The 21,269-nt window shown below is 37.0% G+C and overlaps 1 protein-coding gene, 1 non-coding gene and 1 pseudogene across 2 annotated transcripts in view; 2 read left to right on the plus strand and 1 right to left on the minus strand.

Annotated features, from left to right (window-relative positions):
* IL23R (interleukin 23 receptor) overlaps window positions 1–21,269 on the plus strand; it is a 57,250-nt gene that overhangs the window by 18,235 nt on the left and 17,746 nt on the right. Inside the window, exons 5-7 of the mRNA XM_042952913.1 lie at window positions 6,377–6,537; window positions 11,348–11,493; window positions 17,269–17,425. Of these exons, the coding sequence (XP_042808847.1) occupies window positions 6,377–6,537; window positions 11,348–11,493; window positions 17,269–17,425 (464 nt within the window). The remainder of the gene's footprint in view (window positions 1–6,376; window positions 6,538–11,347; window positions 11,494–17,268; window positions 17,426–21,269) is intronic.
* Window positions 2,760–2,866, plus strand: LOC122229000. Its single transcript, XR_006206874.1, has one exon. It is a non-coding gene; the product is annotated as a U6 spliceosomal RNA (small nuclear RNA).
* Window positions 14,794–15,143, minus strand: LOC122227753 (annotated as a pseudogene).

A 21,269-nucleotide genomic window follows, 5' to 3' on the forward strand; every position in this document is an offset into this window, starting at 1 on the left:
TGAGGAGCATTTAATAGCTTTTCGCTTCCTTCTTTTAGCTTGGAGGATACTACTCCCTTTTGATTTTCCTCCTACCTTCCTGGATGCTTTCTCTCAGTCTCTTGCTGATGTGTCTTCATTTCCAGTGAAGTAACAAGCCCCTAGAGTTTTATTCCTAGCATCTATTATTTGTATCTACACTCATTACCTAAAAGATATAACACAAATTTATAGTGTAAAACTCCCTAATTTATCTAGTTTGAGTCCAGATATCTCCCCTGTCTGCAGTTACCATATATCTAATATCTTATTCAGCACTTCCTCTTAGACATCCAAAAGGTATCTCAAAGCTAATATTTTCAAAACCCAAACACTGCCAGTTTCCTTTCTCCGTACTTGCATTCCCCTTCTCAGTAAATGGCAACTCCCTCTTTATTTTATTTGGGCCCAAATCACTGGAGTTATCCTAGATTACTCCCTACCATGCCCTTAACAAAATTAATCAGCCAAACCTATAGGATTTGACTTCTTCTTACTACCCAGTTTGCAACCCCAGGCCAAGCCATATCATCCCTCATCTGACTTAGTATAAGAACTTCCTAACTGGTGCCCTAGCCTCCACCTTTGCCCTCCTAGACTCATTCACAAGTAGCCTTTTCACATGCACCTCAGATCATGTCACTCCTCTGCTCAAAACCTCCCATTTCAAAGCCAGAGTCCTCCAGAGGCTCTTTGTGACCTTACAGTACCTTCTATATCTCTCCCTCCTCCAGAACTCTCGGATCTCATCTTTAATCCCTTTCTATCTCCTTTACGTACACCAAGCCTCACTGACATCCTTGCTGTTTTTGAACTGGACAAGTATGATCCTGCCTTACGGCCTTTGTATATCCCTAGAAAGTTCTTCCTCCAGAGAGGAGGAAAATCACCTTCTCAGACAGGCCTTCCGCATCTTCTTTTAAAATAAAAAATCCCCACTCCTGCATCTAGCACTTCCTAACCCTTTTTTGCTTTATTTTTCTTCTGAACATTTATCACCATAGGACATATTATATATTCATTTGTTTCCCCCAGAATGTGTGCTCCATGAAGGTCAGGACTTTATCTGTTTTGTTCATTGTTGTAGTCCCAATGTCCAAGGTAATACTTGGAACATAGTGGATATTAATTAAATATTTGTTGAATGAGTGGTTAACTAAATGGAAAATGCTATTAACCGTTATCACCATAAATTTGCAATGTTTTTTATTGAAAATCTATGAAATACAACTAGGGCTAGGTGCATAGTAAACTTCAGAGAAACATAAATCATGCTGACTCCCTTCAACAAATAATCTGTTATGTAATAAAAACACACCAAAAACAGAAATAGAAATAAGAAATTAAAAAGAAACTTTGTAATATAAGTTTTATGTAAAAATAGTCCCAAAGTATAGTCAGTCACTCATTATTACTAGATTCCTCATCTAAAACAGTGTTCATGGTCTAGGTGCTAATAGGAAGGTAGACTTTAAGCAGAATTAAATTACCTAATAACTATGGTTCATGTTGGTTTAAGAATGTATTTGCATTTTGACTGTGGTCTCAATTTTTGTGGTAAAAGAATTAGCCGCAAACCAATTAAGGACATGCATGTGGTTTTCTCTGACTGGAAAATATTCAAAGATGCCCTACTTGCTACTTACCCATAGTTGCCATTTTCTTATTTTTACATTTGAATTCTTACTGAGCATGAGGTTGGCATACCTTAAAAGCAATTCTCTGTAATTTATTTATATTCTGCCTTATTTCAGAAGAAATATAAGGGAACTATGTAAACACCTCTGAATTTAATGGAATGATTTGATTTCAGCTACAAGTAATATAAAAGAAATTTCACTTGTTGAAATATAACAACTTTTAAGGTTTCATTTGTATTCTTTAGAATGTGTAAGTCATGTCACAAATACCTTTTAATTAATAATAATTATCTGTTTCATAAACCCTTTATTATGCATGAAACCACCTGCTCCATGCTTCCTTATCTCACCAACTCACTTATCTGATTTTACTCATGATAACGATGTTATTCTTCCTGTTGCACAGATGAGTAAACTGAAGTACATAGAGGTTAAGTAACTGGCTCGATTCCCACATTTTATCAAGGGGCAGAGCCAGGATTTGAACCTATAGATTTTTTTTTTAAAAACCCAAGCCCTCTGCTTTTCATCACTATGACATGTCCTTGTCCTCTCGTGGCATTCATAGTAGTTTTCCTGCTGCTGAGAGGAAAGAGGCAGCACCGGAAAACATGCACTGAGGGTTAAAAACCTGGGCTGAACTAGGGTAGTTGGTGCCACCTGCATGCTATGGAGACCGGTCACCCCTACCCACGTTTCCCTGTCAGCCTTAGAGAGATTCTTTGACTGCCTGCTGAGATTATCCTGCTCTGGTAGTGATAGGTTTAAAATATAGATATTCTATAATTTTTGTATTATTTTGATTCATAAATGTATTTATTGCTTGGTAGTGTGAGGCTGGTTCCTCTTTTCCTCCCTGGAGTTCTGTGTCTCAGCAAGCATGCCACTCTGGATTCTAACAGATCATAGTGGCTGGCAAGTTATAATCTTGGCTGGGAGAAATTCGGGAGATGTTGAATAGACACACAATGGTAATAGGACATTAAGTGCAGCCTATAGGGATGAAATGATTGTGAGTTTTAAACTCTTCCTTCCCCACAAATCCTATCAAGTCAGCCTCCCAGGACGGAAAAAAGTTGATGGTATTAAAGAAACCAAGCAGTGCTTGCCTCAGCAACACAAATACTATAATTGGAATAGTGCACAGAAGATGAACATGACCCCTAATCAAGGATGACATACAAATTTGTGAAGCATTTCTATTTGTTAAATCTAAGAATATAGGATACTTGTCTTTTCACCTGTATTCAAATTCCAAGGTTATTTCCCTCCAAAGTAGTAGATCTATATTAAGTTAGGTTCCACAATGCAATAAAATTAATGTAGGAATCTACAAGTAATACCAAACAGATAATAGAGATAAAGCCTAAACCATGGCCACAGCTATCAAAACAGGAACAAAAGATAAAATAAGAAAACTGGGGCACTTGGGTGGCTCAGTAGGTTAAGCATCCGATTTCACCTCAAGTCATGATCTCTCAGTTTGTAAGTTCGATCCCCACATCGGGCTCTCTGCTGTCAGCGAGGAGTCTGCTTTGGATCCTCTGTCAGCCCCCCCACCCCCACCCCACCACCCCTCTCCTGCTTGTGCACTCTTTCTCCCTCAAAAATAAATAAACATTTTAAATAAGAAAGGAATAGTTAAATAAATGCTTCACCTTCTTTGGTTGAAGGGTAACAGAGAAAAAGTTGTTAAAAACGGCAAACTGAGGACATCAGAAAGGCAACCTGCTGTTGACAACAATGAAGATACCAGCAAAAAGTGCTGATGTGCATGGAAAGATAATTCAGTTATACATATGCTATAGTTCTGTCTTAGGCAGATATCCAAATGCATCTCCCAGTGAGACTGCAGATATTCAGTAGCTGTGCACATGAAATAGTAATAGAAACCAAGGTGAGTGAGCTGAGGGAAAAGGCAAGCACCAAGAGGGTCAAGAGTTGACCCTCCCTGTGGTGGGGTTAGAGGAGTATGGAGAGCAATCCAAGTGGAGGGTTGGAGGAGAAAAGATGTCACTAAGCAGGTGTAAGAAAAAGATGTAGGTAGGCTCTCTCACCCAGAAGACAGACTCCAGGTAGCCAAGGGAAGTTAAGAATTATAAGTAATCAAGAGGGACAGAGGCTACAAAGAGGATTCAGGACTTCACCTTGGAAAGGATGCCATTTTAGAAGAGTAGTTTCAGGGTGCCTGGGTGGATCAGTCAGTTGAGCCTCCAACTCTTGATTTTGGCTTAGGTTATGATCTACTGGTAGTAAGATTGAGCCCCAGGATGGGCTCTGCGCTAGGCATGGAGACTGCTTGGAATTCTTTCTCCCTCTCTCTCTATCCCTCTCCCACTTGCACTCTCTTTCTCTCTCTCTCTTTAAAAAAGAAAAAAGAAAAAAAAAAAGAAGAGTAGTTTCATGGGAAAACTAAAGGCATAAGAAAAGGCTTAAAGAACAAGTGGAAATGGTAACTTGGATGTAGCTGCCAGAGATGTAGAAAATACAACTGAGAAGCTTAAGAAAAGGACATAAAAGGAATTGGTAGTTCAGGGTTCAAAAAATGTAAACTTAGTGAAGTCTAGTGAAAACACTTTCATGTTATGAATAGATCCAGCTATAGATAATGGTGTGTAAGTGTCTCAGGTGGCTCAATGTTTATCTCTGCAGATTTTCCTCATGAGTTCTAAACCAACTGAGAGAAACCAAAAAGCCAGCAGGTGAAAATAGAAATATAATAATAGTTATGTTTAAATATTTTAAAATATATATTTAAATATTTAAATAACTTTAAATGTTTAAAATATTTTATAATATTTATTACAAATGAAGCTTGTTAATGGAGAGCATGGTTTTGGTATGTAGCAATAGTAAACTTTCTAACATTGGTCTTCCCAGACTTACTGCTCTTGCCCTCAATCACAGCTGGTATTAGACAGCTGCACATCCCCACTTGGAGACCAACTCCTCTAAATCTTACAGCTTATCAGAGAAGACCAATAAAGGTCATTTCTGTGGTCTTATGACTCCCAAGGGAAAACAAGAGAGAGGAAGGGACTGAGATGCATGTGGCCAGTTCTTCACGAGTAGAATCATGCTCACCTTCAAGAGGGATGAGTGAGCAAGGGAGGGACGAGATAGAACCAGGGAGGTTTAAGGACAGTCTCTCCTCACAGAAACAAGAAAAGAAAGGAATAAACATTTTTCAGTACTCCCCCCACCACTACCCCCAACCCTTACCCCCTAAAAATATAGTGGAGTAGAAATTTTTAACTGATTAAGTAATCTGTCTGCCCAACATGGAGCTCCAACTCATGACCCCCAGATTAAGAGTGGCATGCTCTACTGCCTGCACCAGCTAGGAGCCCCGGAAAGTTTTAACAGATATAAAAAAGAGGCTCAAACTTGCTGACAAAAGCCAGTGAAGATTAATAAAATTTAGAATTTTAGCCTTAACAAATAATATTTGAAATTTCACCTTAGTGAAATTTAACTTTTTTATTAAATTGGCTGATTAGAGACTGTCACACATTCAATTATAAAAACTTAGATAAACATAATTTGAAGTGATGATTCAATAGCTCTATCTCTTGGGGCACCTGAGTGGCTCAGTTTGGTTAAGCGTCCAACTCTTGATTTTGGCTCAGGTCATGATTCCAGGGTTGTGGGGTTAAGTCCCACATTGGACTCCATGCTGAGCGTAGAGCCTGCTTAAGATTCTCTCTCTCCCCTCCTCTGCCCTCTCCCCTGCTTGCACTTGCTCTCTTTCTCTCATATAAAAATTGAAAAAAACAAAAAACAAAAAAACCTCTATCTCTCCAAATTCAGTTCTACCCTCTATCTTCTCCATCCCTTTTAGCAGCAAATGACCTCCTTTATAGTTAAGTGATGGGCCACCAGATCCAGTCAGTTCTGTTTTCAAAATCCACAGGAAGTCTTTCTGATCTGGTCTGCTCTACTTCAAGTTACTGCTTGCAAATTCATGCTCCAGAGTATGAACTTGCTGAACTTTCTGGAAAATGACACACCATTTCATTTATTTGTTTTGGAACATGCTGGGGTTTTTTCTGCCTGGAAGTCTGGTCTTTCCCTACCCCATCCAGATCTTAATCCTATCTTGACCCTTCATGCCATTCTTACCCCTTACTCTAGATCTGGTAGAAATGTCTGACTCAAAGCCCCATTACTGATCTCCTATGCAATGCTCCCTCCTAGAGGGTGTTCATTTATTTCAAGCTCTGTCCAGAGTCGACTTGTGCAGAAGGCACAGTAGGCACAGTGCCCAGGGCTCATGATACTTTCAGGAGTCCATGTAAATGTTTAATTTCATTTAATATCAGAAGAAAAAAAATAAACCTTAGGTCAAAGAAAATGTTTTAATATGTAACGTTAATATATTTGCTTTTATATTGACAGTTGTAAACCATAATCTACATGAACATATATATGTATCTCTATAAAGATACACATATCCACACATATATATGCGCTTTTTTTTTTCTTGATGGAAGAATGGGTCCATGAAGGCAAAAGGGCTTAATATCCATGAGAGTCACAGTGTGGCCCTGGGTAGCCTTGAATCTATTTTTAAAAATTTTTCAAAATGAAATCAATTTTAATTGATTTTTAAGTAAATGTATTCTGAAAGCAGGCTAAAAAAGTAGCATCAAAAAATTGAGGAGTAACTAATTCAAACCAACATAACCAGTTATCATAATCTTTTTTTTTTTTTTAAGTTTAGAGACAGAAGAAGAGCAACAATATCTTTCGTCAAGTTATATTAACATCTCCACTGATTCATTGCAAGGTGGCAGGAAATATTTGGTTTGGGTCCAAGCTGCAAATGCATTGGGCACAGAGAAGTCAAAACAACTGCAAATTAATCTGGATGATATAGGTAAAGAATGAGAAGTAGTATGTCTTTATGAATAAACAGCTAATTTGTGTTGACCTAGTCAAATGAAGTCGAGATGTGAAAGGTGTTCCCCTGAAGTTCCTGCAGATCATGATATGGAAAACAAGAATTACTCATAATGAACCAACCCAACACAACACAAAGATAAGTACTGCTACCATTTTGTTGTATATCCTTCCAGTCTCATTTCTACATTGGTGCATGTGGTTTTACACATATTTATTGAAAACTTCTTATATTCAAGCATTGTTTTAAGAGCTAGGGAGAATAAGATAAGCAAGGTATCCACTGCCTTAAGTATCTTACAATCTATCAGGGAAGATGGAAACAAACAAGGATTATAATAAACTGTGATGAGTCTTATGTTGTGAGTACAACATACTAAAGAATTCTGCTGTATACACTATTTGGAAGTTATAGGTTTTTAAGTTTAAAAAAAAAACATAAAAAATGGTGAATTATGTAAACATCTCTATATTTACCAGCCAGATTTTACAAATGTTAGCATTTTTTGCTTCAGATATTTTAGGCCTTGCTTTTTAAAACTTATAAAATAAACATTCTCTTGATTTAATCTACGATATTATTTTTAATGTATGTCTTTAGTCCCTTATTGTTAGAGATTTAGGTTGTTTTCAAATTTTCACCATTATAAACTTTACTGCCATGAACAACCTTTTGGATAAATATTTTCAAAGTAGTTTTTTGCATTTCCTTAAGATAAAGTCCAAAAAGTAATTGCCCCTGAGCTTTTTACAGCTACATCCCAGTCCTGAAGTCAAAATTTAGCCAAAGAGCACCAAGTGAATCACCCTCTATTTGGACATCCTAATGCCAGTTATTTCTGTTTTTATTAAGGATGCTTTCAGTAAGCTAACATTTATGGAGCACTTTTTTTCAGTGCTAACTACTTTTACATAAATTACCTTATTTAACCCTCATAACAACCCTATTTTGTAGAAGAGATTATGGTTTCTATTTGAGGGAACCAACGCTAGGCGGCATCAAAATTTGAGACTATGGAGCTAGGGAGCTCTAATTCCAATATCCTCAACTTCTATCTTCAGTCTTCATTTAAATGCACATTGTTATGTGTCAGACAACTTTCCTGCTGATTAATGATCTGGGGGATGTGACATCTTCTCTTGGGGTACAACATGGATATTCTTTGGGGATCACTGGGGTCTTTTACTGGAACTAATATATCAACTTCTCAACTCCTGTCTCAACTAAACTTAACTATCCCAACTAACAGGATTGGTCTAAAAGTCTGTCCTTAATGCTCTGAATATTGGATTTGAAAACAAACACTGCTGATGATGGTGATGTATTCCACTGTATTACATATTCGTGGAGTTATAGTTCTCTTGACCACGATGTACACATTTTTGTAAATTTATAGTTTGAGGTAGGCTGCCATAATATGCTCCCCCCCTTTTTTTTGTAATATGCTCTTTTCTTAAAACAGGTTCCCCTCAGTGGATTAATGATGTTTAAAGGCTATCATGTATTGTATCATTTTGGCAATATCATTTTTTAGAACTAAATTATCAGTAGTATTACAGTTATTGTTATCACTGTGAGCTGATGATCTTATTATCTTCACATCCATTTATTAAATGCCTACAATGTTCCAGACAATTAACATGCAAATCACACTTAATTCTGGAAACAATCATACCTGGTACTACTGTGCCCATTTTACAGATGAAGAAAGAGATAAAACAATTTTCTCAAGTTCACATAACTAGTAAGGAGGAGAGCCAGATTTCATCTCGCTGACTTGCAGTAGTTAATCACCGCCTCACCTCCCATAAAGGGAAAATCGCATCTGGCAGCCACCTCCAAATCGAATTCCCACACTGTGAACCAGGGAGCCTCTTGTTTGGGATTGCTATTCTGCCCCCTTTAAAAAAAAAAAAAAATCTCAAAACAGACTCTTAAAAATCAGGTAGAAAATACAGGTTGACTGTGTAGGAGGCTCCACCCAACAAAGCCACCAGATAATTAATGGATGAGCTATACTCACTTGTGACACTTTAAGAATAAGGCACTGCAAGTTAGATAAATGAAACTTTCTATGAAACTGAGGACAGAGGGCTCTCCTGAGAACAATTTTCACATAACAGCTATGGGGTTGGGCTTTAATTAAGTTAGGGAGGCTGTGCTGAAAGGCAGAGTTAATAGTGCAGTAACACTGTGCCAAAGTGACATGTGAGAGGGATACTTCAGCTTCTCCTGTAGAGAAATAAATGCCAGTACAGAAAGTGCAGTGCCTTCTGGCTGCCATTTTTTAAAATTTATTTATTTATTTTTAGAGAATGTGTATGAGCAGGGGAGGGGCAGCGGGGGGGGGGGGGTGGAGAGAGAATCCCAAGCAGGTTCTGCACTGTGAGCACAGAGACCGACACAGGGCTTGATCCCCGAAATCAAGAGTCGGACACTTAACCAACTGAGCCACCCAGGCACTCCCTGGCTGCCATTTTAACATTAATTCTCACATAGGTAAATTTTTTACCTTTTTGAAAATAAAATAACCATTCTGAAAATTAATTCTTGTATAGGTAAATATATGTTGTTGGAAAGATACTAAACAACTACAAATCTGGTTATTTCAATATAAGTTGAAACTAAACACATGGCATGTAGATGGATTTGACAGTTTTTAAAAATGTAAGATCTGATGGGAATGTTTGAAACCTAAGCAATGAGAGCAAACATTCAACTTTGAGTGGTGTACCAAAGTACATATTCAAGTACTTATTATATAACAGGTTTATTTGAAAAAATATGAGATCATTCAAACCTAAAGGTTTAGCCCTCTATCGCATTGACCTGCTCTGTGCTAATGATGGGGTTTTGGAGTGTGGAGATTCGCAGCTGATGGCCAAGAAAAGATTCTTGAAGACGTCTTTGGTGCAAAAAGTTGATCTTTATTAAAGCACAGGGATGAGACCTGTGGGCACAAAGAGCTGCACTGGGGTTGTAAAGAGTGACTGCTTATATACTGTGGAGTTGGGGGAGATAAAGTCACGAGGAAGTTTCTAAAAGGGATTTCCAAGTGCTAAGGACTCAGATGACTGGAGGCCTAGCTACTGTCAAGCTAGGGTTATTTTTCCCTCTACCAAAGCATTATCATTAAAATGGTAGGGAGTTCCTGGAGATTAGGCTATTGATAAGATTGCCTTTTTGTAATTTACTAAGATATTTGTAAACTGATGGAGACTACCAATTTAACCACTTGTTTGCTGTCCTTTCCTTTGTTCTTAGGCAGCCAACAGTGCCTGAGGAATATCATACATATCCTACCTTGGGGGGAGGGGGAGGGTTGTTGTTAGCTTGTGCTTTGCCCTCAGCTTGCGTTATGCTTCCGCATCACTAAGACTATCTTAAATCTGACTTGCTGTTCTATTTACATTTCTCATAGGACTAAAGACTTTTTCTTCCTCCCCAGAGTATTTCTTTCTGCAGAAGGGTCTCCGAATGCTTGTGCTACTAAACTAATGACAGGCCAGACTCAGAGATGGGAGATAAGAGTGGGCGGGTGATTTAGCCTGAGAGTGCTTTAAATGGTCCCAAGTGGTCTCAGAGCCCTGGGAATCATTTCCCTGACTACAGAACCTGTGAATACTGATACTTATTACAAGAAGCTTACACTAGCAAAAGGAAATCAACTGTGAAATTCAGATGATAAAATCTTTAATTAGACTCATTTTGCTACTACTTCTTTCCTATGCTAGCTTTAGCCCAAGGATTATAAGACTGTCCTACTAAACATCAAATATTTAATTTTTATATTTCTCTATAAATCATACATCTGGGTATATAATTTTAGATAATAAATCATTAATAATAAAACAGTGATATTCCCAAAGAATACTTTATACGCCTAGGATAAATGAAAAGGAAACTAATCATAGAGAGTATTAAACTACAGTAATGGTCCTTAAAAACACACATACAAGGCTATTCAGTTCTTTGTTAAATAATTCGTCTAACAAAGTCATAGGTTTTCATTGTTCTGTTGTGCATATAGGAGAAATGAGAAGTACCAATGATTTTATTCTGTTCAGACACAGCAAGCATATAAGAATTAATACAGTTTAGAAATACAGAGATTCCAGTTACACCACTACTCTTAGTACAACAAAACAACTAGTAAGATAATCCATCAAAATGTCAGTTTCCTTTTGGAAGTTATTATCACAGAACATGACAATAATTGGTAAAGTCTTAGAGTCTTGTGAGACTTGCTTTGTTCAAATCATAGTTTCAAGTATGGATTTATTTTAATAGAGAACAAAATAAATTACCAATAGATTTAATTAAGATAATAAAAATATTATTGTGAAAGGTATCGATTTAATGTCTTATCAAATCAGATTCCCCTGATCTAAATTTAGAATGCAAAACTTCATTTTCCCCTAAATACATGCAGGAAGAAAGAGATACCTTCTTTATCTCTTTTTTACTCTTTTTGTTAATAAGGCCAGGCTTTGGAATTTCACTAGTTTAGGATTATAAGGGAATAGGGGGTGGAGGAAAGGTGGACTACAAAAGTCCCATTTAAAAGAAATGGAAAACAGGTTAAATAGAATTTCACTTAACAGCAGCAGTTTTCTCTTACATAATAGGTTAAAAAAGAAAAATATCATTACTTATTAATTAGATCATGACATTGTTTTTTTAGTACTTTGAGTTTTAACATGTCTATATATGGATATAAAGATTATGATTTCTCCCTAGGCAAGTTTTAAACTGCTGGGTTTTTATTTATTATTATTTTTTCTAGTGATACCTTCTGCATCCATCATTTCCAGGGCTGAGGACATAAATACGACAGTACCCAAGACTGTGATTCACTGGAATAGTCAAACAACAATAGAAAAGGTTTCCTGTGAAATGAGATATAAGTCTAAAACAAACCAAACTTGGAAGGTAAGCTAACTTTCACTGTACTTTAGCATGTAATGAAAGAAAAGCTAACCCACAATGGACTTATGATGATCTACTTTACATGTTTTTATCTGTTTGATATTCAAACCACTATAGTTTGTTGGGTTTTTTAAAAGTAATCCCTATGCCCAATATGGGCTTGAACTCATGGCCCCAAGATTAACAGTCATGTGTTCTACCCACTGACACCCCTCAAACCACTCTAGTTTTAATATTTGTTACCATATGGTTTCAGAATGGAGAGATGTTTCCTGAAAATGTCCTCTTACCTTTTATAAGTTGCTAAATAGACAAATGTCCAACTAAGAGAGATGCATCTGTTTGGCTCCTTGTAATTCAGTGCCTCCTGGAGTAAAATTTACATCAGTGATGATGAATATAAAATGTAAGGTTTCCATGCTGAAATTTAATAAGCATCTAGGGTGGAAAAACAACTGTGGAAAAAGAAAAACTTCAGATTTATGGGTGTCTCCTTTTAAATGAAAAAATGCAACTCTAAATGGAAGATTTGTTACTACAATAGGCCTCAGTCTTATGTGAGCCTAAGGTAAAAAGTGAATATCTAAACAAACTAACCATCCTTAAATACCAATGGTAAGTTACCAACTGACTTAGGAGAGGCATAGGTACAAGGTTTGTTAATGAAATCACATGACATGATAGCACCTGTGAACATTATAATAAAAACTCAGTAATTTGAACAATGAGAGAACACTAGTATGACTGAGGGAAAAGTTCCAATTTTGGTGTATTTGAAAAGAAATGCCATTTCATATTTTCAAGTACAACAAACTTCATTTAGTCAAAATAATTAAGGCATAGAGTCTCTGGCTTTGCATAATTAAGAGTTATGTACCATGCATGAATTTATCTGCTGTCAGGGAGTAAATGATATGTATTTGGTGATTAGCATGACTCCAAAGCCTCCTATTGTTTCATTATCCTGAATATCAGCTTTGCTGTAGAGCAATGTGTTTAAAGAGTGTCAAGAAGATGAGGGTAAAACTATACTGATTTTATGACATACTAGACTGTTCTCTAAAATAAATTCATGACACCAACTTGTTTATTTACCCCTGTTCATTTAAGTCAGAAATGTGATCTGAACTTTACAATTGTTTAGATTACACTTACATGTGAATCTGTGCATCATTTGGTCAATTACCAAGTGAAGATCCTGCTGGACTTGTTGAATAACTGTGACATTTGTGTACATAGCAACCCTATGCTTAAAGCCTGGGACAAGCAGGATACAAACAAAACACAACTCCACAGTCAATCCTTTTGCAAATGTGGAATTTAGGTAAATTTGAAAACCCAAATGAAATCCTTAGATTAGTCTTAGATTTTGAGTCAATAGGATTTTATTCCAATAGGACACCTGGTGCCCTTTGTTTAGTGTCCTGGTCATAGGATGATACTGATAATACAAAACTCCTTTATTTGGCATAATTAGGAGAGATTATAGGCTAGAAGAAGGTTTAGAAAATAGAAAGTAATTCTACCATCAATATCTCTGAATAGATTTTCAGAAACCAAGTGTTTTCTGGTTGAAATTCTTGTTCTCTGCTCCCCCTGCTGGTGCTACTCTACCATTGTGAGACTTGGTAACTCAGAAGCAGGCGGAAATGAAGGAGCTGAAAGAATATTTGTTATCTTATATAACCTTCATAACCATCCTTTGGGTTAGGTAAATATCTGCTCCGTTATAGAAATAAGGATGTAGAACTCGAAAGACGTCAAGCCAGGTTTTTCAAACTTAAACTGCTAGGACTCTTTTAGACTCTGTATCACTTTGGGCACCCAAAAAATATTTGAAAAATGAAAGAACAGCTTTCTATCCAAAGCCTGTATCCTATCCCTTCTATCATGCTCCCTCTGAATATAACCACTCACACAGAAAAAGGTGAATTACCATTTCTATCCAGATGACCCAAGTCCAGTCAGAAAAAGCCAGAATAAGGCTTTTATTCTCAACTTTTGCTATATCATCAATTTATCTGGATCATGCATAAAGTGTGTCTTTGCCTCTTTGTAGGGTGATAGGAAGTCAGAGGCAAGAAGAGGAGGAGATACAAAGGAATACAGATTTGATCTTCCACCTCACCTCTGCCTCCAGGAGATATTACTTGAAGGAGGTTCTTTATTTCTTTAAAAAACTTTTTTTAATGTTTTTATTTATTTTTGAGACAGAGAGAGACAGAACATGAGCAGGGGAGGAGCAGAGAGAGAGGGAGACACAGAATCCAAAGCAGGCTCCAGGGTCTGAGCTGTCAGCACAGAGCCCAATGCGGGGCTCAAACTCATGGACTGTGAGATCATGACCTGAGCTGAAGTCGGACACTCAACCAACTGAGCCACCCAGGTGCCCCAGGAGGTTCTTTATTTCAAAGTGACAGGTAGCTATGCAGGAAAGCCATGTGACTAAGAGCACAGGCTCTAGAATTCAAAGCCTGGTTCTGCCACTCTCTAGTTATGCAACCTTGGGCAAGTTCCTTATCTTCTCTGTGCCTCATTATTCCCATACCTAAAGTAGGAATAAGACAAGCCCCTACCTCATATGGTTGTGGGGATGATCAGTGTAAGAAGCTAGCCTAGATCCTGGAATAGAGTTCAAGTTCAGTAAATGCTGGCTGTTGCTACTTTTCATCTTAACTTCCAGGAAAACCATGCAACAAGTTTGGTAGAGCAAAAGAAGACCCCCTGAAAAATCAAAATTAGAGAACTGAGGTTGCTTTTCATCCCCTTTTAGCTAAGTTATTTAGACTATGAAGTATCAAAGGGAACTAGCCAATCCTTCAGGTGATCCTACAAGGCTAACACCATGTGGAGAATATTTATCTATTTATTGGTTATCTTCATGGACTATCTCTTTGGCACCTCAAACTTGTGTTATAAATTGAGCTCACAACCTTCGTCAGCAATCCTTGCCCACTTCTGTGTACTCTATCTCAGGAGCATTACCATGTTGTATATCTATTTACCTGTTTACACCTCTATTTCCCTGTCCTTTAACTACAAGCCCCTGGAAGGCAGGATGTTCCATAATAATTTCTTGTACCTCCATTGATTTTTACAATGTGTAATTCATGTAGATAACATTTTGAAACATTAGCTATTAATATTGTTTGCCTTTAGTAGGTGCCCAACAATAGTGACAGTAAGGCAGGGAGGTCTTTGCTATAAGTTCAAGTAAATGGATTAATAGTGACTCATTTCTCTAATTAAGCTAGACTAGGGTATTGTTATTTTTTTTAACGTAACCTCAAGATTTTACTGTCTTCATAATAAGACAAAATGTGAAACAAAGGACGGGATTACTTGTCCCTTTCTCTTATTATCCCCTCCTCGTTCAAAATGCTTGCATCTCTTGATAGCCAGAACTGTCTTAGATCTGCTGTTGGGATCAACACATTCAAGTCTCAGCACAACCTTCTTTGTAGTTTTTAGCCTTTTCCCCCAAAATCGGCTCTACCTGCCCACCATAGCATAGCCACTTTACTTCCTGTCATAACACTGCTTCCCCTGGGCATCAGAGAATTCTTGCCCTTCTTGTACTGTGCCACTTTGTGGGGTTGGTGCTTGCTAAGCTTCTTACAAAAAATTCAGTGAGTGTCAGAAACATTCACCATGTTTTTAAGAGCACTATCAGCACAGAAAGTGGCAAACTTTTATTCAAGGGCCAGACAGTAAACATTTCGGGCTTTGCAGGCCATAAGGTCTCTGACCCAACTACTCAGCTTTGCATTTGTAGTGTGAAAGCAGCCATACACAATATACAAATGAATGGACATGATAAAACTTTAATTTTGGACACTGAAATTTGAATTTCATGTAATTTCCATGCATAACAAAATATTCTTTGGATTTTCTTATAACCATTTAAAAATGTAAAAACCATTCTTAGCTCATGGAGCCCATAAAACCAAGCATTCATTCTTTTCCAGGGAAGGCTAATAGAACAGTAGACAGATAGCAAAAGGTCAAACCCTTGACCTTGAATTTCAAAAGTGTAAATGTGGGGCACCTGGATGGCTCAGTGGGTTGAGTGTGGGACTCTTTTGATTTCAGCTCAGGTCATGATCTCACAGTTGTGAGTTCGAGCCCTGTATCGAACTCTGCACTGACAGTGTGTAGCCTGCCTGGGATTCTCTCTTCCTCTCTCTCTGCCCCTCCCTTGCTCACATGCACTCGTGTGTGCCAGCATATGCACTAAACAAACAAACAAACAATTTCTTTAAAAAAAAGTGTAAATGCTGCTATAAGGCAGAAGACTTAGAAGAACATGTGATTAGTCAGAACTAAGTTTCTCAATCATCACCCCACTCCCTCTCCCACCAAACACTAGGTAAAGATTTACTGGGCAGCAAAACAAGGAAGTTGGAGGGAGGAGGGAGTTAGGAAGAGGAACCAAAAGAGTTTAGACAGTAGTCGGTCACCAAAAAGGGCCCCTTCACCCACGGCCTTGTCCCAGGTAGGGAGTTGGAGGGAGTGGGTATTAGAGAGCTGAATAGGTTGGAGACTCTCCTTCCCTCCACCCAACAATGCTCCCAGAAATTTAATGTAACCCTAAGAGGTACCTTACATTGATAAAGGTCAAGTTTGCATGCTCCCCACTTTCAGAATTGAGGCCCTAAATAGAAATGAACTGCTATAAGAAATAAAGTCCTATTTCTTGCACTTGAGATCAAACCCTCTACATAGGCACTCAATTAGGTCTACCTCTCTCAGTGTTTGTTTTAGCCTATGAAAATATCTTGAGGCATCATCTTGTGCTTACAAGACTCGAAGCAGTCACCTGGCTTGCCTCTGCCTCATGGCAGAAACAAGTCTCTTAACAGTTCTGTAAAATTCTTCCATTTCAGAATTCTGGCTGTGTTTTAGTGTATGTCTCTACTTTACAGGGACTTATCTATAAATGTAATGGCAAGAGACATACTAGAGAATAACAACTCCCTTCCAAGAGAAACAAATAGAAGCAGAGTGCATTTGAAAGTGAAACTTTTGCTACAAGTAAAATCTTTCCTGGATCCCAGGAGACCCCCAAATGTTCCGCCAATCATATTCACACAGCAGTAAATTCCAAGGGCCAAGAGTAGAGACACAGCTTATAGAAAGTCTGAATGATACTTTATATGAAGCATGACAGATCCCAAGCAGATATTTTCATGAATTTTACATTTTCAGTACATTAAAGGTTTTAAAGATTTATGTTAAGATTGGGTTTTCATAGAAGAATCTCTCAGGAAGGTTGGTAGCTTGCTGGCTTTCTCTCTTTCTTTCTCTCTTTCTTTCTTTCTTTTTTAAACCTTGACATTTTCAACTCCCTCTTTCATGAGTGTTTGGTAACTCTTTCCTCCTAGTTATTGCCTAAATGCATTTCTAGACACATTTTATGGTTACCTTTCAATCATGCTTCACTTTTTCCAGTCAATCCACTTACCAGAACATACTGAAGGTATGTAAATGCCTTGGTTTCTCTCTCCCAGCTGAACCAGGTTGTTAGGGGGGTCATTTTTCATTATGTTTTATAGCAGGTCATAGTGCCCCAGAAAATGATTTGTAAGTTTAGACCTCATGTCTTTGATTATTTATGGTCATGTTTTATATAAAGTGCCCTATTCTTCTTTGTTTTCCCAGGGCCTAGAAGCGTGCCTGGAACATAATAGGTGTTCCATACATGTCTGCCTAAATGGAATAATTATTTGTTTTAAAAGCACACTGTATTGTTTCATTGTTGTTATTCATTCATTTTAGGTTAAAGAATTTGACACCAATTTTACATATGAGCAACAGTCAGAATTCTACTTGGAACCAAACACTAAGTATATATTTCAAGTGAGATGCCAAGAAACAGGTAAAAGGTACTGGCAGTCCTGGAGTTCACCCTTTTTTCATAAAACAACTGAAACAGGTGAGTGTGTTTATATATTTAATCTCTTAGGCTTTTCTTTTGACCTCTGTCTCTTTTAAATATATTTATACTTTTTCTTCTTGACTTGTATCAAATTGACAAAACTATTGTATGGCAGGTGGTGACATTGAAATTGTCATTTTGCTTTGATTTTGTTAAGGCTGACTGTAATTTAGGTAATGGTTCTCAAACATTCTTGGACATAAAAGCCAATTAAAACCACCTAGTATGCATGTTCACTGTCCCTGCTCCCAGAGGCTCTGTGTTCACAGGTCTAAGGTACTAGGGGTGGGGGGGTGCTCAAGAGTCAGCATTTCTTATAAGCAGCCTGGGACATCCTGAGGCATATAATGATCTAAGATCATTTTTTGAAACACATTATTAATAACTATGTTAAACTCAAACAACAACAACAACAAAAACAAACTTCTTACGCTGTTGGTGGGAATGCAAACTGGTGCAACCACTTTGGAAAACGGTATGGAAGTTCCTCAAAAAGTTAAAAATAGAACTACCCTATGGCCCAGCAATTGCACTACTAGGTATTTATCCAAGGATACAGGTGTGCTGTTTTGAAGGGACACATGCACCCCCATGTTTATAGCAGCACTATCAACAATAGCCCAAGTATGGAAAGAGCCCAAATGTCCATTGAGGGATAAATGGATAAAGAAGATGTGTTATATATATACAATGGAGTATTACTCAGTGATCAAAAAGAATAAAGTCTTCCATGTGCAACAACATGGATGGGTCTAGAGGGTATTATGCTAAGCTAAATCAGCCAATCAGAGAAAGACAAATATCATATGACTTTACCCATATGAGGAATTTAAGATACAAAACAGATAAACATAAGGGAAGGGAAGCAAAAATAATATAAAAACAAGGAGGGAGACAAAACATAGGAGACTCTTAAATACAGAAAACAAACTGAGGGTTGCTGGAGGGGTTGTGGAGGGGGGATGGGCTAAATGGGTAAGGGCATTAGGGAGGACACCTGTTGGGATGAGCACTGGGTATTATACATAGGGGATGAATCACTGGAATCTACTCCTGAAATTGTTATAGCACTATATGCTAACTAACTTGGATGTAAATTAAAAAATAAACAAGTAAATTAAAAAAAAAGATCTGGTGTATACACACCCCACATACATATACACACAGTGAGATATTACTCAGCCATCAAAAAGAACGAAATCTTGCCATTTGCAACAAAATGAATGGAGCTAGAGTGTATTATGCTAAGTGAAATAAGTCAGAGAAAGACAAATACTATATGATTTCAGTCATATGTGGAATTTAAGAAACAAAACAGATGAACGTACGGGAAGGGGAAAAAATAGAGAGACAAGGAAAAAAACTATAAGAGACTCTTAACAATAGAGGACAAACCAAGGGTGGACAGAGGGAGGTGGGTGGGGGATAGGCTAAATGGGTGATCGATATTAAGGAGGACAATTGTTATAAGGAGCATTAGGTAATATATGTAAGTGATGAGTCACTAAATTCTACTCTTGAAACAAATGTTACACTATATTTTAACTAACTAGAATTTAAATAAAAATTTGAAAAGAAAAAATGGATTAAAGACCTAAATGTAAGACAGGAAACCATTAAAGTCCTAAAAGAAAACTTTGGCAGAAAGCTCTTGGACATCAGCTTTCACTATATTTTTTTGGATCTGCCTATTCAGGAAAAATAGAATATTAGCTATAAAAAAGCACAAAATCTTACCATTTACTACAACATGAATGTACTTAGGGAGTATTAAGTAAGTCAGAGAAAAAGAAATACCATATGATTTTACCTATATGTGGAACCTAATAAATCAACAACAAAAAAAGAGACATACTCATAAATACAAAAAGCAAATCGGTGGTTGCCAGAGGGGCCGGTGAAATACGTAAAGGAAATTAAGAGATACAAACTTCCAATTTAAAAAGGCAACTGCACTTGGGGCACCTGAGTGGCTCAGTTGGTTACGGGTCCAACTTGGGCTCAGGTCGTGATCTCACGGTTCTTGGGTTCCAGCCCCAGGTCTTGCTCTGTGCTGACAGCTCGGAGCCTGGAGCCTGCTTTAGATTCTGTCACCCTCTGTGTGCCCCTCCCCGGCTTGCACTCTGTCTCTTGCTCTGTCTCCAAAATAAATAAACATTTAGAAAAAAAAAAAAGGTAACTACACTTAAAAAAAAAAAAAAAAGAGTTACATTAAACTCTTTAGGCCACTCTGATGAAAGAGAGACACAAATCAAATCATATCAATAAATATTGATTACCTACTGTATGCAAAGCAATCATAAAGTTAAAATACTTAAACATGGGATTATTTAATTCTCAGCATGATCTAGCTGACCTATTGTTTATCTTTAGATATATTCCTGCTCTTAATATTATTAGTTTAATTTTCTATCCATTACATGTCATTCAATAAAATCTTGGCCAAATAGGCTTCAATAGTAAGCAAAGTGAATCTATTACAATTATCTTAATACTCCATAATGACCACCATTAACCTCAAGATGTCTCCCTATTGTAGGTAGCTTATACCCAGACTGAATTTTTTCTTTTCAGAGCACTTAATTATAATCACAGGATTGTTAATACCATCTTTATTATAATAGAGGAGTTGGAACTGAGTTTTATGTTTTCAAAGCACTTTGGCAGACATTATAAATGTTGATTGCTGCCAAATAAGCAGAGGGAGAGAAATGGCAGACTAGCTAAACAGTTCTTTTGGCGCCCCCTAATGCCCAAATCTTAGAAATGCATTACCAAGGGAATAATTTGCAATGCAAGGGGATAATTTGAGTATCCGTTCTTTTTAAAAAGTTGGTTATTAATTTAGTATTTTCTTTCTTACGTTTATATTGTTAAAAGTTCTTAGTACTTTAGGTGGCACATCTTATAATAGTCAGAATTTAGTTGATAGCTCAATTTTTTTAATGAAATTTAGAAATGTCTAGCAAGATTATTCAAACTGATAACTAACATTTACTTACCATTTGCAAAGTACTACTATGTATAAGCTTGTTTGATCTTTACATCAGCCATATTTAGTAGTCTATTGGCACCATTTTACAAATGAGAAAACTGAGGCATGACTTGCTAAATAGCACATTGCTAGTGGCTGGTAGCACCTAAACTAGAACAGAAGTTCATCGATTTCTTCCTTTAACCAGTTATATCAAAGTGGAGGAGCAGCTTACTAAAGTATTCTACAAGTATAGGACCACAAATGTTCTCCTTTAAAGGCAAGGGTCTTAAACATCAGATGGAAGAAAATAGAAACCACAGCAACCCTACAATAAGTATAAATGTAAAGTCTTGGTTTCCTAAGTGGGCAGTGGGGAGGGGGGGGCACTTAAAAGGCAAAACTGCTTTTTATAATTAAATATCCTTGAAAACTTGCATCTATCCAATTTAATATGTTAGCAGAGGAACCATAAATTTTTCTTCTAGTACAAATTTCTTCCAAGACACATTAAATGACAAACAGTGAATATGAGTTAGGAAAGTGCTAATATTAAATGTTTTGGAAAATTTATCTTTTTTTTGTTTGTTTGTAAAAGCAATGCAAATTTATTGCAATATACAACCTAGGAATAACTGCTGTTTATATTTTAATGAATTTAACACCAGTTTTTTCTTATGCACATATGTTTTATTACTGAAGTATAATTAACATACAATGATATATTAGTTTTAGGAGTGCAGCATTGATTCAATAATTCTGTACAGGATTCAGTGTTCACCACAATAAGTATAGTTACCATCTGTCATCACACAATGTTATTACAATATTATATACTATATTCCTATGCTATACTTTTCATCTCCA

This window comes from Panthera leo, chromosome C1 (genome assembly GCF_018350215.1).
Source record: "Panthera leo isolate Ple1 chromosome C1, P.leo_Ple1_pat1.1, whole genome shotgun sequence".
Lineage (NCBI taxonomy): Eukaryota > Metazoa > Chordata > Mammalia > Carnivora > Felidae > Panthera > Panthera leo.